Raw genomic sequence first — 12,747 nt, forward strand, 5'->3', positions numbered from 1 at the left:
TGTGCAGAGTGCATTATGTGCCGAGTTCAGGAGTGCGTTATGTACAGAGTGCAGAGTTCAGGAGTGCATTATGTGAAGAGTGCAGAGTTCAGGAGTGCATTATGTGAAGAGTGCAGAGTTCAGGAGTACATTATGTGATGAGTGCAGAGTTCAGGTGTGCATTACGTGCAGAGTTCAGGAGTGCATTATGTGAAGAGTGCAAAGTTCAGGTGTGCATTATGTGCAGAGTTCAGGTGTGCATTACGTACAGAGTTCAGGAGTGCATTACGTGCAGAGTTCAGGAGTGCGTTATGTACAGAGTGCAAAGTTCAGGAGTGCGTTATGTACAGAGTGCAAAGTTCAGGAGTGCGTTATCTGCAGAGTGCAGAGTTCAGGGGTGCATCACATACAGAGTGCAGAGTTCAGGAGTGCATTATGTATGTAGTTCAGGGGTGTGTTGTGTACAGAGTGCATGGTTGAGGAATATCTGAGGGATCTGTTTGGGCCATGAGCCACCCAGAGCAAAGTTGTCCTTGTAAACATAAAAGGCTTCTGTATTTACAAGTGACAACGGGGAGCGGAAGGTGAGAGTTGGAGGTGGTAAAACAACGTTTATCCATGTTCCAACTGAAAAATTGGGTGTGAGGGCCACATGACCTGGTCTTGGGGGCCAGATTTGGCCCACAGGCCTTGTGTTTGACATATGTGAGCTAGGTCATTTGAAATAGGACAATCCATGAATCTTTGCAAGTGGTAGCGTACCATTGAACAGAAGGGTTGGAGGGAAGGGAAAGACTAGAAAATATATAGGAAATCACCTGGAGTGGAGTCACACCACCAACATTTGTCAGGGGTCACGGGAAACATATGGTGAAGGACATGGGGCATTTTAAATCAACAAAATAGGATTTTAAAGCTTGATTTGTGGTTTTCATACAAATAGATGATTGTGGGCAAAATATAGAATCCTATCCTACTGTTCTGAAGGCAAGTTTAAGGTCAGGTTCCATTTTGCCAGCTATAAGGGGAACAAAGTTTTCCTCTAGGGTATTGAGCATAACTACATAATGGAAACAGTATGTCTGAGAGGGTTTTGTGTTCGCATTCCTTTTCAAATTGAGTGAGGGGTCCGGGGAGCAAAGATGAAGATGCCAACGGAGGAAATGGGACAATTATGAGAGCCTCCATGTCCCAGGGTGTAAGAGGCAGGGGCGGACTAACAACTCATGGGGTCCCCGGGCAATAGGGGATCATGGGGCCTCTGTGTCCTTGTCCAAACTCAAAAAAGTCTATGAAAAAGGTACCAGGGGTATCTCATGGGGCTCCCTACTGACCCCGGGCCCTTGGGCAGTGCCCGAGTTTCCAAATGGTCAGTCCACCCCTCGTGAGAGGCCTTGGTTCAATGTTAGTTGTCTCAGCAGAGGTCAGCGAAACAGAATGGGCACAGAACGTCTTACATTAGGTCCTTGAAATGTGGGTCCTCCAACCCAGGTTGAAAAAATGGGTTGCCAGCCATGGGACAGCTTTATTTTCTATAGCAGACCTAAAATAAGACTTGGGTAAAAAGTTATTCCTTGTTTAGTTCATCCCCCAGGACTGTTTTTCCATCTCGTCTAGCATTGCCCTTAGATGTGTTGTATTCGGAAGGCATAGTGAAACAAAAAGGGTCTTAAGGGAAGCATCCTGAATCTCTTCCCTTGCCAGAATTCTATCGTCTTTTATGTCATTCTTTGTGTCTCATTATCCAACAATAACTTGTTATGTCATTTATAATCACTCCCAGCTGGAGCCCATGTAGTCGCTGTTTGTGTGGAATCTGTCTCCTCTAACCTTGCTGCTGTGGATGTTTACATGTTATATAACACAAGTGGGTTTTTTCTGATTTGTACTTTCTTTCTGCGAAGGACAAAAATACACCTTTGTACTGTATTATAAATTACATACGTGTCCGCTATCAATATAACCAGATAGCTCCATTAAAAGAAAACAGCACAGAGTACATTCCATGCAGAATAGAAAAGCTGAAATTTCACTTTGCACATAAACAAGAGTTTATGGAGGTGGTTTTTTTTTATTTTACAGTTTTTAGATATATGGATATGTATGTAGATGTGAGAGTCAGACCGCTGCTCGCGCACAAAGCAGCAGCCTGGTTCTTCAGAAGTCTGACCGCCGAAACACTGTCTACCAGTGCTAGATTTTAAAAGCGGAGAAAAGGAGCAGTTGTCGTGGGCCCCCTGCTAGGAGGGGCCCGCTCTATACAAATCTATAAAAATAAGGGGCAGCACAGTGGTTAAATGGTTAGCACTTCCACCTGGCAGTACTCGGGTCATTGGTTCAATTCCCAACCATGGCACCACCTGTTTGGAGTTTGCATGTTCTCCCTGTGCCTGCATGGGTTTCCTTCAGGTACTCCAGTTTCCTCCCACACTCCAAAGACATGCTGGTAGGTTAATTGGCTCCTGTCTAAATTGTCCTAGTTTCATCGATTGCCATGCGGGATCTCCTGCATGGTAGGCGTTGGGGAAATACCTGGCAGCCTACCCTGTAAAATAATTGCTAAGAGAATTCATGGAAAAAGTCGCTTACGAGTGACGGTCCATGCAATCACCAAGGGTTGGATACGACTGAATGGATAGATAGATAGGATATAGGGGATAGATAGGATATAGGGGATAGAGAGAGAGAGAGAGAGATAGATAGATAGATAGATAGATAGATAGATATCCCCTATTGCCCGGGGGCCCCATGAGTTGTCAGTCCGCTCCTGTTCCTGAGTTACTGACCCAAGAGTAGCAAGACTTCACTCAGGGCCATGGGCTTCACTCACTGCCCGAGGGCCCAGGGTCAGTAGGGGGTCCCATGAAATGCCCCTGGTACCTTTTATAGGCTTTTTGGGTGTGCTTTGAGTGTGGGCAAGGACACAGGGGCCCCACAATCCCCTACTGCACGGGGGCCCCATGAGTTGTCAGTCAGCTCCTGTTCCTGAGTTACTGACCCAAGAGTAGCAAGACTTCACTCACGGCCATGGATAAGGGGGTACCACCAGTCCTCCTGTACGGGGCCCAGGCAGCTGGGTGAATTGGATGTGTACAGGAAGAGTGAGTAGGGCAATTACTGGAACCAATCCCCTGTATGGCTCTCTGCAGCAGCTGAAAGCTGGCTTCTTGTCCTCTCTCCCCCCCCCCCCCCAGCTGCTGCAGAGAGAAGCATACAGGGGATCGGTTCCAGTAATTTACTAGCCCCTTCCATTCCTGAACGAACACAATGAGTGATCGGTACCAATCACTCGCTGTGTTCATAACTGAAACCTTTTTTTGTGGGCATGAGGGGGCCCTGTTAGTTTGGCTGCAAGGGGCCCTGTGGTTTGAGGGGGCCCTGTCAGGTTGGCTGTAAGGGGCCCCGTGGTTTCTAACAGCAGCCCTGACTTCACTTGCTGCATACTTGTTACAGGACTAGGTAATAAAGAAGTCTCTAGCACCACACTGGATTCTTCATTAATCCCAGAAGTTTTTTTTTCTTTCAGTTTCAGGGCAAGGCAAGTGCCCTTTACGCTAGCAGGCATTTTAATGCATTCCCTCAAAACTTTTTCTCCCAGAAGCCTTTGCAGAACTCTTACGCACATACCAATGACCCTTTTGGCTTTGTGGCAATCTGCCTTTTTAGTATCAAAGGACTGCAGATCAGCTCATCAGCTTAAACAGGAAATGTAAAGGTTACATGAATTACTGGGTAATTAATGGGTAACTATGCGTATCCATTGCTGCTACCGAGATAGTGGAGATGTGGCAAACAACCTTCATTGAAGATTTATCATATTAACTGGAGAAAATGCTGCGCTATTCCCTGTAAGAACCAAACCAATTTCATCTTTGCAGCTATAAGGCGACAACTTCACTTTTCATGAACTGAAAGCCATTTATATATAGTTAAATAGTTAGTCTGGCTGAAAAAAGACAAAAGTCCATCCAGTTCAACCATTAAAACTATTCTATATGAAAATTGAAGCCAAGGCCATTAGAATTAATATGGTTGTAAGCAGGGGTGTATTTACCACAAGGCAAACAAGGCACTTGCCTAGGGCGGCATTTTTCAAGGGGGCAGCACCCCCCCGCAGAAGGGATGAAAGAAGGGACACTCGCCATAGGAACGAGGTGGGATCCAAGAGAGGCTGCAGGCTGCTTCATAGTGTATGTAGAGCCTGATTCTTGTTCCCGGGGATGTCCGGAATTGTGAAGATGAGTGTCTTTCTCTCTATTACTGAGGGGGGGGGGGGGATAGTGTTGGTGTTGGTCAATGTCAGGCTCTCTCTGCGGGAAGGGGGGGATGTTGGTTGGTGTCCGTGGGGGCAGATGATTTTTGTGTTGCCTAGGGCAGCACAAAACCTAAATACACCACTGTATGTAAGCAGGGCCATGGATAAGGGGGTACCACCAGTCCTCCTGTATGGGGTCCTGGTCAGCAGAGGGGCCCAGGCAGCTGGGTGAATCAGATGTGGGCAGGGAGGGTGATCGGCACAGCTGGGGGGCTATTAATGGAACCGGTCCTCCATATGGCTCTCTGCAGCAGCTGAAACTGTCTTCTCCTCTCCCTCCCTCCCGCTGGCTTTCAGCTGCTGCAGAGAGAGCCATACAGGGCAACGGTTACAGTAATTTCCCCCCCCCCCTCCCTGGTGCACCCATCACCCTCCATATACACCATACAGTTCCCCTGCTGCCCCCACCCCTGAAATGTTGCCAGCTTCCCTTTTCTCATTCCCATCGGCAGCTGCAAGCTGCATCCTTCAGGATGGAGAGTTGGGGGAAAGGTCTGGTAAATATGTCACATTTACCAGCCCCTTCCTTTCCTGAATGAACACAATGAGTGATTGGTACCAATGAATCACTGTGTTTGTGCACAAATGAAGCCTAGTAAACTTTTTTTTGTGGGAATGGGGGAGCTTGTCAGGTTGGTTGTATGGGGCCCCATGGTTTATGGGGATGTGGTTGGCTGTATGGGGTCCGTGGTTTAGTGGGACCTGGTTGGCTGTATGGGCCCTGTGGGTTGGGGGGACCTGTCAGGTTGGCTGTATGGGGCCCGTGGTTTAGTGGGACCTGGTTGACTGTATGGGCCCTGTGGGTTGGGGGGACCTGTCGGGTTGGCTGTATGGGGCCCCGTGGTTTAGTGGGACCTGGTTGGCTGTATGGGCCCTGTGGGTTGGGGGGACCTGTCGGGTTGGCTGTATGGGGCCCCGTGGTTTAGTGGGACCTGGTTGGCTGTATGGGCCCTGTGGGTTGGGGGGACCTGTCAGAGCTTACATACAGGGCTGCTGTTAGAAACCACAAGGTCCCGTACAGCCAACCTGAAAGGGCCCTCCAAACCACATGGTTTCTAACAGCAGCCCTGTATGTAAGCTCTAATACTGCACTTCTCATAGGCAGTGCCGGGACAAGGGGTGGGCGGAAGGGGCGGCTGTCCTGGGCACAATGGTTTGCTGTAGGGATGGGGGGGTGCCTTCCTTCTGTGGCAAGGCTGACAGGAGTAGTGACAGCAGCAGATATTTTGACAAGCGAGTGACTGCTGAGTGTAGGATCCCATAAGCAGGAGCATCATGAACTGGGGGGGGGGCAGATTGGTACCTTAGCCCTGGGCGCTGGATGACCTTGTCCAGGCACTGCTCATAGGGCATGTTCACACTTGCAGCATCGGGCTGCCAAAACAGTCCCCAATACATGGATACAGCAAATAACCTCATTTCTTCACACTGATGCACTATAATGCATTTAACATGCTGTAGTACACAGAAAAAGCATGCAGGTCCACATGAAAAGAAGGTGGAAAAAAAAACACAGCAAGACACTTACAAAAATGCATTGCAGCACAATTTAAAAATACATGCCAGCATGCTCCCTTTTTGCTTGTAAGTATACTATTGTGTGGACAAGCATTTATTTGCTCCCTTTTGGACTGTTAATCTTAACATTGAAAACATATTTTTTTTTATATCTGTTAGAGAGGGACTTCAATTCTCTGCCCGTTTGCTCCAGTACCCCCTTCGGCACCAGCTGTTGGGTCCTGGCAGAGCCCTTGGGTATATCTGCGCACATTTCCCGCACATGCGTCAGGATGGGGATATTTTCAGACTGCAGTGCTACCCATCTTTGTGCATACACTGGAAACCTCACGCATGCACAGATGTATCGGGAAACCAGTGCACCTGCAGACATGCCGCAGGGCTGTTGGATCCTGAAGCTACCTGTCTTTGTGGATGCACGGGGAACCCACGCACATGCACTGATGTATGGATAAAGCTGCACATGAACTCCAGGGCTGTGGGGACCCAAAGCACTGCAGCACATCTGCGCATGCGCAGTGCTAGGGAAGGGGGCTGGGGGATCCCAGATGTCATTTTCACCTAGGCGAGATATGCAGAAGTGCTGCTTTGAAGCACAGTAGATGTTTGGGGTGGCACAGTGGCTTAGTGGTTAGCACTTCCACCTGCCAGTACTAGGGTCATTGGTTCGAATCCCAACCACAGCACCACCTGCCTGTAGTTTGCATGTTCTCCCTATGCCTGCGTGGGTTTCCTTCGGGTACTCCGAGGTACACCAAAGTCATACAGGTAGGGTAATTGGATCCTGTCTAAATTGGCCCTAGTATGTGTATGTATGAATGTGAGTTAGGGACCTTAGACTGTACGCCCCTTGAGGGTTAGGGACTGAGGTGAAAGTATAATATATATTCAAAGCGCTGTGTAAAATCTAAGGTCCCTAACCTACATTCATATACAAGGGCCAATTTAGACAGGAGCCAATTAACCTACCAGCATGTCTTTGGAGTGTGGGTGGAAACCAGAGTACCCAGAGGAAACCCACGCAGGCACAGGGAGAACATGCAAACTCCAGGCAGATGGTGCAGATTTGAACCAACGACCATAGTACTGCCAGGCAGAAGTGCTAACCATTTAGCCACTCTTCTTGATTTATAGTTCATAGTGGATAGGATTAACAAGCCATGGGCCAAAGTCTATAAAAACCTGTTGCCGACACATCAAAATGCAGGTTATATGCAGTTCAGTGAGTGGCTATTGATTCCTATAGGCATCCCAATGCACTAAAACAGCAAAAATATGGACAATTCAGATTTTTTTTTTTTAAAAAATGGGGCAGCACAGTGGCTAAATGGTTAGCACTTCCGCCTGGCAGTACACGGGTCGTTGGTTCGAATGCCAACCACAGCACCACCTGCCTGGAGTTTGCATGTTCTCCCTGTGCCTGCGTGGGCTTCCTCCGGGTACTCCGAGGTACACCAAAGTCATGCTGGTAGGTTAATTGGCTCCTGTCTAAATTGTCCATAGTATGTATATGTATGAATGCAAGTTAGGGACCTTAGATTGTACACCCCTTGAGGGTTAGGGACTGATGTGAATGTACAATATATACGTAAAGCGCTGTGTAAATTGACGGCACTATATAAGTACCTGAAATAAAAAAAAATGTTTAGAAATAGATAAATAAAAAGATATCTAATTTAAAGAGGGAGTGGAGAGGAGACAGAGCACGAGAACATTAGATTTAGTGTACAGTCCATTCCATTTAAAAAAAAAAAAAACCTGTTGATGGTGCCAGAAATCCAGTAAGTTCCCAACTTCCGGAGCACTCTGCCTGTGCTGCACTGAAATCCAAAGGAGTCCTATTAGCTCTGCCTAGGTTAACTCTTTGAACTACAGAACACCTTCCCTTATGTTATAACAAAAAAAGGTGTTCTGTAGTCCAAATCATGAGCAAAGATGACTACACTGATTCTCCATAGTCATAGTACAATGGATAGTGCTGTCACCCTAGAAGAGGAAGTATGTTACTGGCAGGATCACCAGTTGAACATAAAGGAAAAAAAAAGCCTGAACAAAGAAAAGGAATGCAAGAGGCACCTCTGCACTGCAATATATTACCTTTCTGTTCCTGGGTTTGGATACGTTTTAAACAGCTTACATTTATTTTTCTCTCAGCTCCATTGATATATAACACAGGAAAGCTGTGATCAGAAATGACTCTTTTCTGTGTCCCATCGCTCGTTATTTCTGCTGTAATATCAGTTAAAGAACCCACAACAAAGATGCTTCTGTGCGATATTGTGCCCATTACAGACAATGGATTAGGTGTACATGTTTATTATCCTGAATATAGAAAGTATAGTTGACAGCAGTTGGTCATCTAATCCACAAGTACATGCGGGCTCTCTAATTAGCACACGTGGTAAATGACATCATAATCAATAAACGCCAGTCCAGCTTAGAATCACACATATGACATAATAATCAATAAGTGTCTGATTAGTTCAATACAGTACACACCAAGGGATGTAATCAGCTGTGTGAGTCCAGGCGCCTTCTGCAGAGAGAAAGCCCCCCCTTTGTGATCAAATAGGGACAGGCATGGGTTGCCCTGGGCTCCCTTCGCAGATTGGGACTGAGGAAGCACTTTTGTTCTTGGTGAGCGGTTGAAACGTTGACTGGAGCTTGCCTCTCTTGAACCGTGCCTCCATGTTGTCTTTAGAAGCCTTGTAGTGTAATAAACGGGGGGCAGCAGGGTCTCCTGGAGCCTGGGTCAATGACTGACTAAAGATAGACACCAACCTTTCTCGGTAGCTGTTCCTAAACCGTTTGGCTGATCGGTACAGGTTGCCCACAAAGCAGTAGCACAGGGGGTTCAGAGTCGAGTTGGTAAGGCCAAGCCACTGGGCGAAGGGTCTCAACTGCAAAATCCAGTCATGTTGGAGGGACCCCAACACTTCGCCAAAAGGGGCATAGGTCATGTTGATGTCAATCCAGATGTCTAGCACATAGAGGGGCAACCATGACAGTGTAAAGAGAAGAACCAGTGCCACCACCATCTTGGCAATTTTCCTTCGAGCCTTCAACCTGGAGCCAGCCATGGACCAACTGTTCTTGTCAATCACTGTGTCACTGGACCCCCAAAGTCGTTGACTTGTCAGAAAACAGATCAAGAGGTTGAATAAGACAGGGAACACATACAATGCACAGAACAACAAGAAGTTGTAAATAAGTTTCATGTTAAGACTTGGCCAACTTTCGGTGCACACCACTACAGCCAACTGCCCAGGGTAGAGTACCAAGTTCTGAGTCCTGTTCATGAACAGCAGAGGAATGCATAAAGCAGAAGAGAAGAGCCACACTAAACAGATCATGACAGTTATTCTCCTAGTGGTGAAGCAAGTCCTGGCATGTATAGGGTTGTGTACACTATAGTACCTGTTCAGGCTGATGACAGACAAGGTGAGGACACTGGCAGAGACAGACACAGCCTGGACAAAAGGGACAGCTCTGCAGAGGAACCCACCAAACACCCAAGCGTTGTGAACCTGATGACCAAGGTTGATGGGCATACAGATGCAAATCACCATCATGTCACACACTGCCAAGTTGACAAGAAGGTCCTTGGTCCCTGATACCCCAGAGAAGCCACATCTTCTCCTCCTGCGTGTTCCCAGTACCCTCAAAGCCATGATGTTGCCTGCCAAGCCCCCCAGAAAGGAAGCAGAGTACATTACCACCAAGAGGATGGTCCCTGGTTCATGGGCAGAGAAAAGGAGGTTGCTGGACAAAGGTCTGGACTGCCAGGAACTGTCATTTCCAGGAGAGAGATAGTCCAACAGAGAGACATTCCAAAGCAGAAGGTCCCCCAGCCTCTGGTGGAGCTCCATGGTGTCCATCAGCAATCATAGCACAGAGACTTTGGGCAGCCTGTGCCTGCTTGTTCAAGGCTTGTGATGGCAGATCACCCTCTGTCTGTGGTGACAACGGTGATGGGAAGTTTGAGGAGCCTCCTCCAGCTGGTCAGGGAATGATGATGGAGCTCTGTGCGGAGCTGTCCGGGGCTCAGGTGCTGAATGTACCAGCTGGGGGAGCAGCAGACTCGCCTCTCTACAAGCTGAACCGTGACTGAGTGACTGCCAGCACTTCATTCAATGCATATTAAATGCTGGGAGACACACAGCACAAGATGCACCTTCTGTGTCATGTGAAAAGACTGCAAAGGGGAACTGTATACAATGCATTCAGATCCCAAATCCTCCTCTATTCCTGCAACAATGTATCATCAGTGCATTCCCAAATTCTCTGCTATCAGCTGCCCTCCAGCCAAGAAAGATCTATGAACAGGTGAAAGTTTGTCAAAGCAGATTTACCCTTTAAAGATACATCTTCTATGTCATGTGAAAGACTTGCAAAGGGCATTGTATGCCATGTATTCATAGATACAAATCATCCTGTATCCTCAGTGCAATGGCGTCCCGAGGCAGGTGCGGGGGTGCGGCCCGCACCAGGTGACACCGACCGCACAGGGTGACACCGGACCCGCTCCACGAAAAGGTAAGTTGTAAAGCAGGCCGACGATCCCCCGCAGGATGGATGAGATCTGCGGATTGAGGAGCATAATGGATCGGACTCTGATCCATTATGCTCAATCAGCAGATCCGATCCATCCTGCGGGGATTGTCGGCTTTCTTTACAACTTACCTTTTCGTGGAGCAGGTCCGGTGTCACCCCGTATAGGTTGCATGCCGACGATCCCCGTAGGATTGATGGGATCTGCGGATTGGGGAGCCTAATAGATCGGACTCTGATCCATTATGCTCAATCCGCAGATCCGAACCATCCTGCGGGGATCGTCATCTTTCTTTACAACTCACCTTTTTTCATGGCGTGGGTCCGGTGTCACCCCGTATAGGTTGCATGCCGACGATCCCCGCAGGATGGATGGGATCTGCAGAGTGGGGAGCATAATGGATCGGACTCTGATCCATTATGCTCAATCCGCAGATCCGAACCATCCTGCAGGGATTGTCGGCTTTCTTTACAACTTACCTTTTCGTGGAGCGGGTCCGGTGTCACCCAGTATAGGTTGCATGCCGACGATCCCCGCAGGATGGATGGGATCTGTGGATTGAGGAGCATAATGGATCAGACTCCGATCCATTATGCTCAGTCCGCAGATCCAAACCATCCTGCGGGGATCGTCGGCATGCAACCTATACGGGGTGACACCGGACCCGCTCCACGAAATGGTAAGTTGTAAAGAAAGCTGACGATCCCTGCAGGATGGATCAGATCCATCCTGCGGGAAATCGTCGGCTTCGTTTACAACTTACCTTTTCATGGAGCGGGTCCGGTGTCACCCTGTGTGGTTGGTGGATCTGCGGATTGAGCATAATGGATCGGAGTACGATCTATTATGCTCCCCAATCCGCAGATCCCATCCATCCTCCGGGGATCGTCGGCATGCAACCTATACGGGGTGACACCGGACCCGCTCCCCAAAAAGGTAAGTTGGAAAGAAAGCCGATGATTCCCGCAGGATGGATCGGATCTGTGGATTGAGCATAATGGATCAGAGTCCGATTCATTATGCTCAGTCTGCAGATCTGATCCATTCTGCGGGGATCGTCGGAGGGGGTGTCACCAAGTGTTACCGCAGCGGGTGACACCAATCCTAGAGACGCCTCTGCCTCAGTGCATTCCCAAATTCAGTGGATTGTGCTACCCTCCGTCCAAGAAAGATCTATGAAAAGAGTTGTGAATGTTTTTGTTAAAGCACATTAATCATAAACTACAGCTGTGGCCAAAAATTTTGAGAATGACACAAATATTAATTTTCACAAAGTCTGCTGCCTCGGCTTTTCTCATGGCAATTTGCATATACTCCAGAATGTTCTGAAGAGTGATCAGAGGAATTGAAATTAATTGCAAATCCCTCTTTACCATGAAAATGAACTTCATCCAAAAAAAACCCTTTCCACTGCATTTCAGCCCTGCCACAAAAGGACCAGCTGGCATCATGTCAGTGATTCTCTCGTGTCAGTGTTGATGAGGACAAGGCTGAAGATCACTCTGTCATGCTGACTGAGTTACTGTAGAAGAACAGCCTGGAAGCTTTGAAAGGAGAGTGGTTCTTGAAATCATTGTTATTCCTCTGTTAACCATGGTTACCTGCAAGGAAACATGTGCAGTCATCATTGCTTTGTGCAAAAAGGGATTCATGGGCAAGGATATTGCTACTACTAAGATTGCACCTAATCAACCACTTATTGGATCATCAAGAACTTTAAGGAGAGATTCAATTGTTGTGACACCAGAGATGGGGCACTCTTCCTTCCACTGACACCAAAGATGGGGCACTCTTCCTTCCACTGACACCAAAGATGGGGCACTATTCCATCAACTGATACCAAAGATGGGGCACTCTTCTTTCTACTGACACCAAAGATGGGGCACTATTCCTTCCACTGGCACCAAGGATGGGGAATTATTCCTTCCACTGACACCAAATATGGGGCACTATTCCATCAACTGACAACAAAGAAGGGGTATTCTTTTTTCCACTGACACCAAAGATGGGGCACTCTTCCTTCCACTGACACCAAAAATGGGGCACTGTTCCGTCCACTGACACCAAAGATGGGGCACTATTCCATCAACTGATACCAAAGATGGGGCACTCTTCTTTCTACTGACACCAAAGATGGGGCACTATTCCTTCCACTGACACCAAAGATGGGGCACTATTCCATCAACTGATACCAAAGATGGGGCACTCTTCCTTCTACTGACACCAAAGATGGGGCACTATTCCTTCCACTGACACCAAGGGTGGGAAACTATTCTTTCCACTGGCACCAAGGATGGGGAACTATTCTTTCCACTGACACCAAAGATGGGTCACTATTCCTTCCACTGACACCAAATATAGGGCACTATTCTTTCCACTGACA

General features: G+C 47.8%; 1 protein-coding gene across 1 annotated transcript; it reads right to left on the reverse strand.

Annotated features, from left to right (window-relative positions):
* Window positions 1–8,077: 8,077 nt before the first annotated feature.
* On the reverse strand, window positions 8,078–9,988 carry LOC149474701 (galanin receptor 2a-like). The gene has a single exon (XM_089672423.1). The coding sequence runs from the start codon at window positions 9,688–9,690 to the stop codon at window positions 8,377–8,379; it is 1,314 nt and encodes a 437-aa protein (XP_089528549.1). The 5' UTR covers window positions 9,691–9,988; the 3' UTR covers window positions 8,078–8,376.
* Between the last annotated feature and the right edge of the window lie 2,759 nt (window positions 9,989–12,747).

Source organism: Staurois parvus, unplaced genomic scaffold (genome assembly GCF_062004578.1).
Source record: "Staurois parvus isolate SC_StPar_1 unplaced genomic scaffold, SC_StPar_1.0 ptg000003l, whole genome shotgun sequence".
Classification (NCBI taxonomy): Eukaryota; Metazoa; Chordata; class Amphibia; order Anura; family Ranidae; genus Staurois; species Staurois parvus.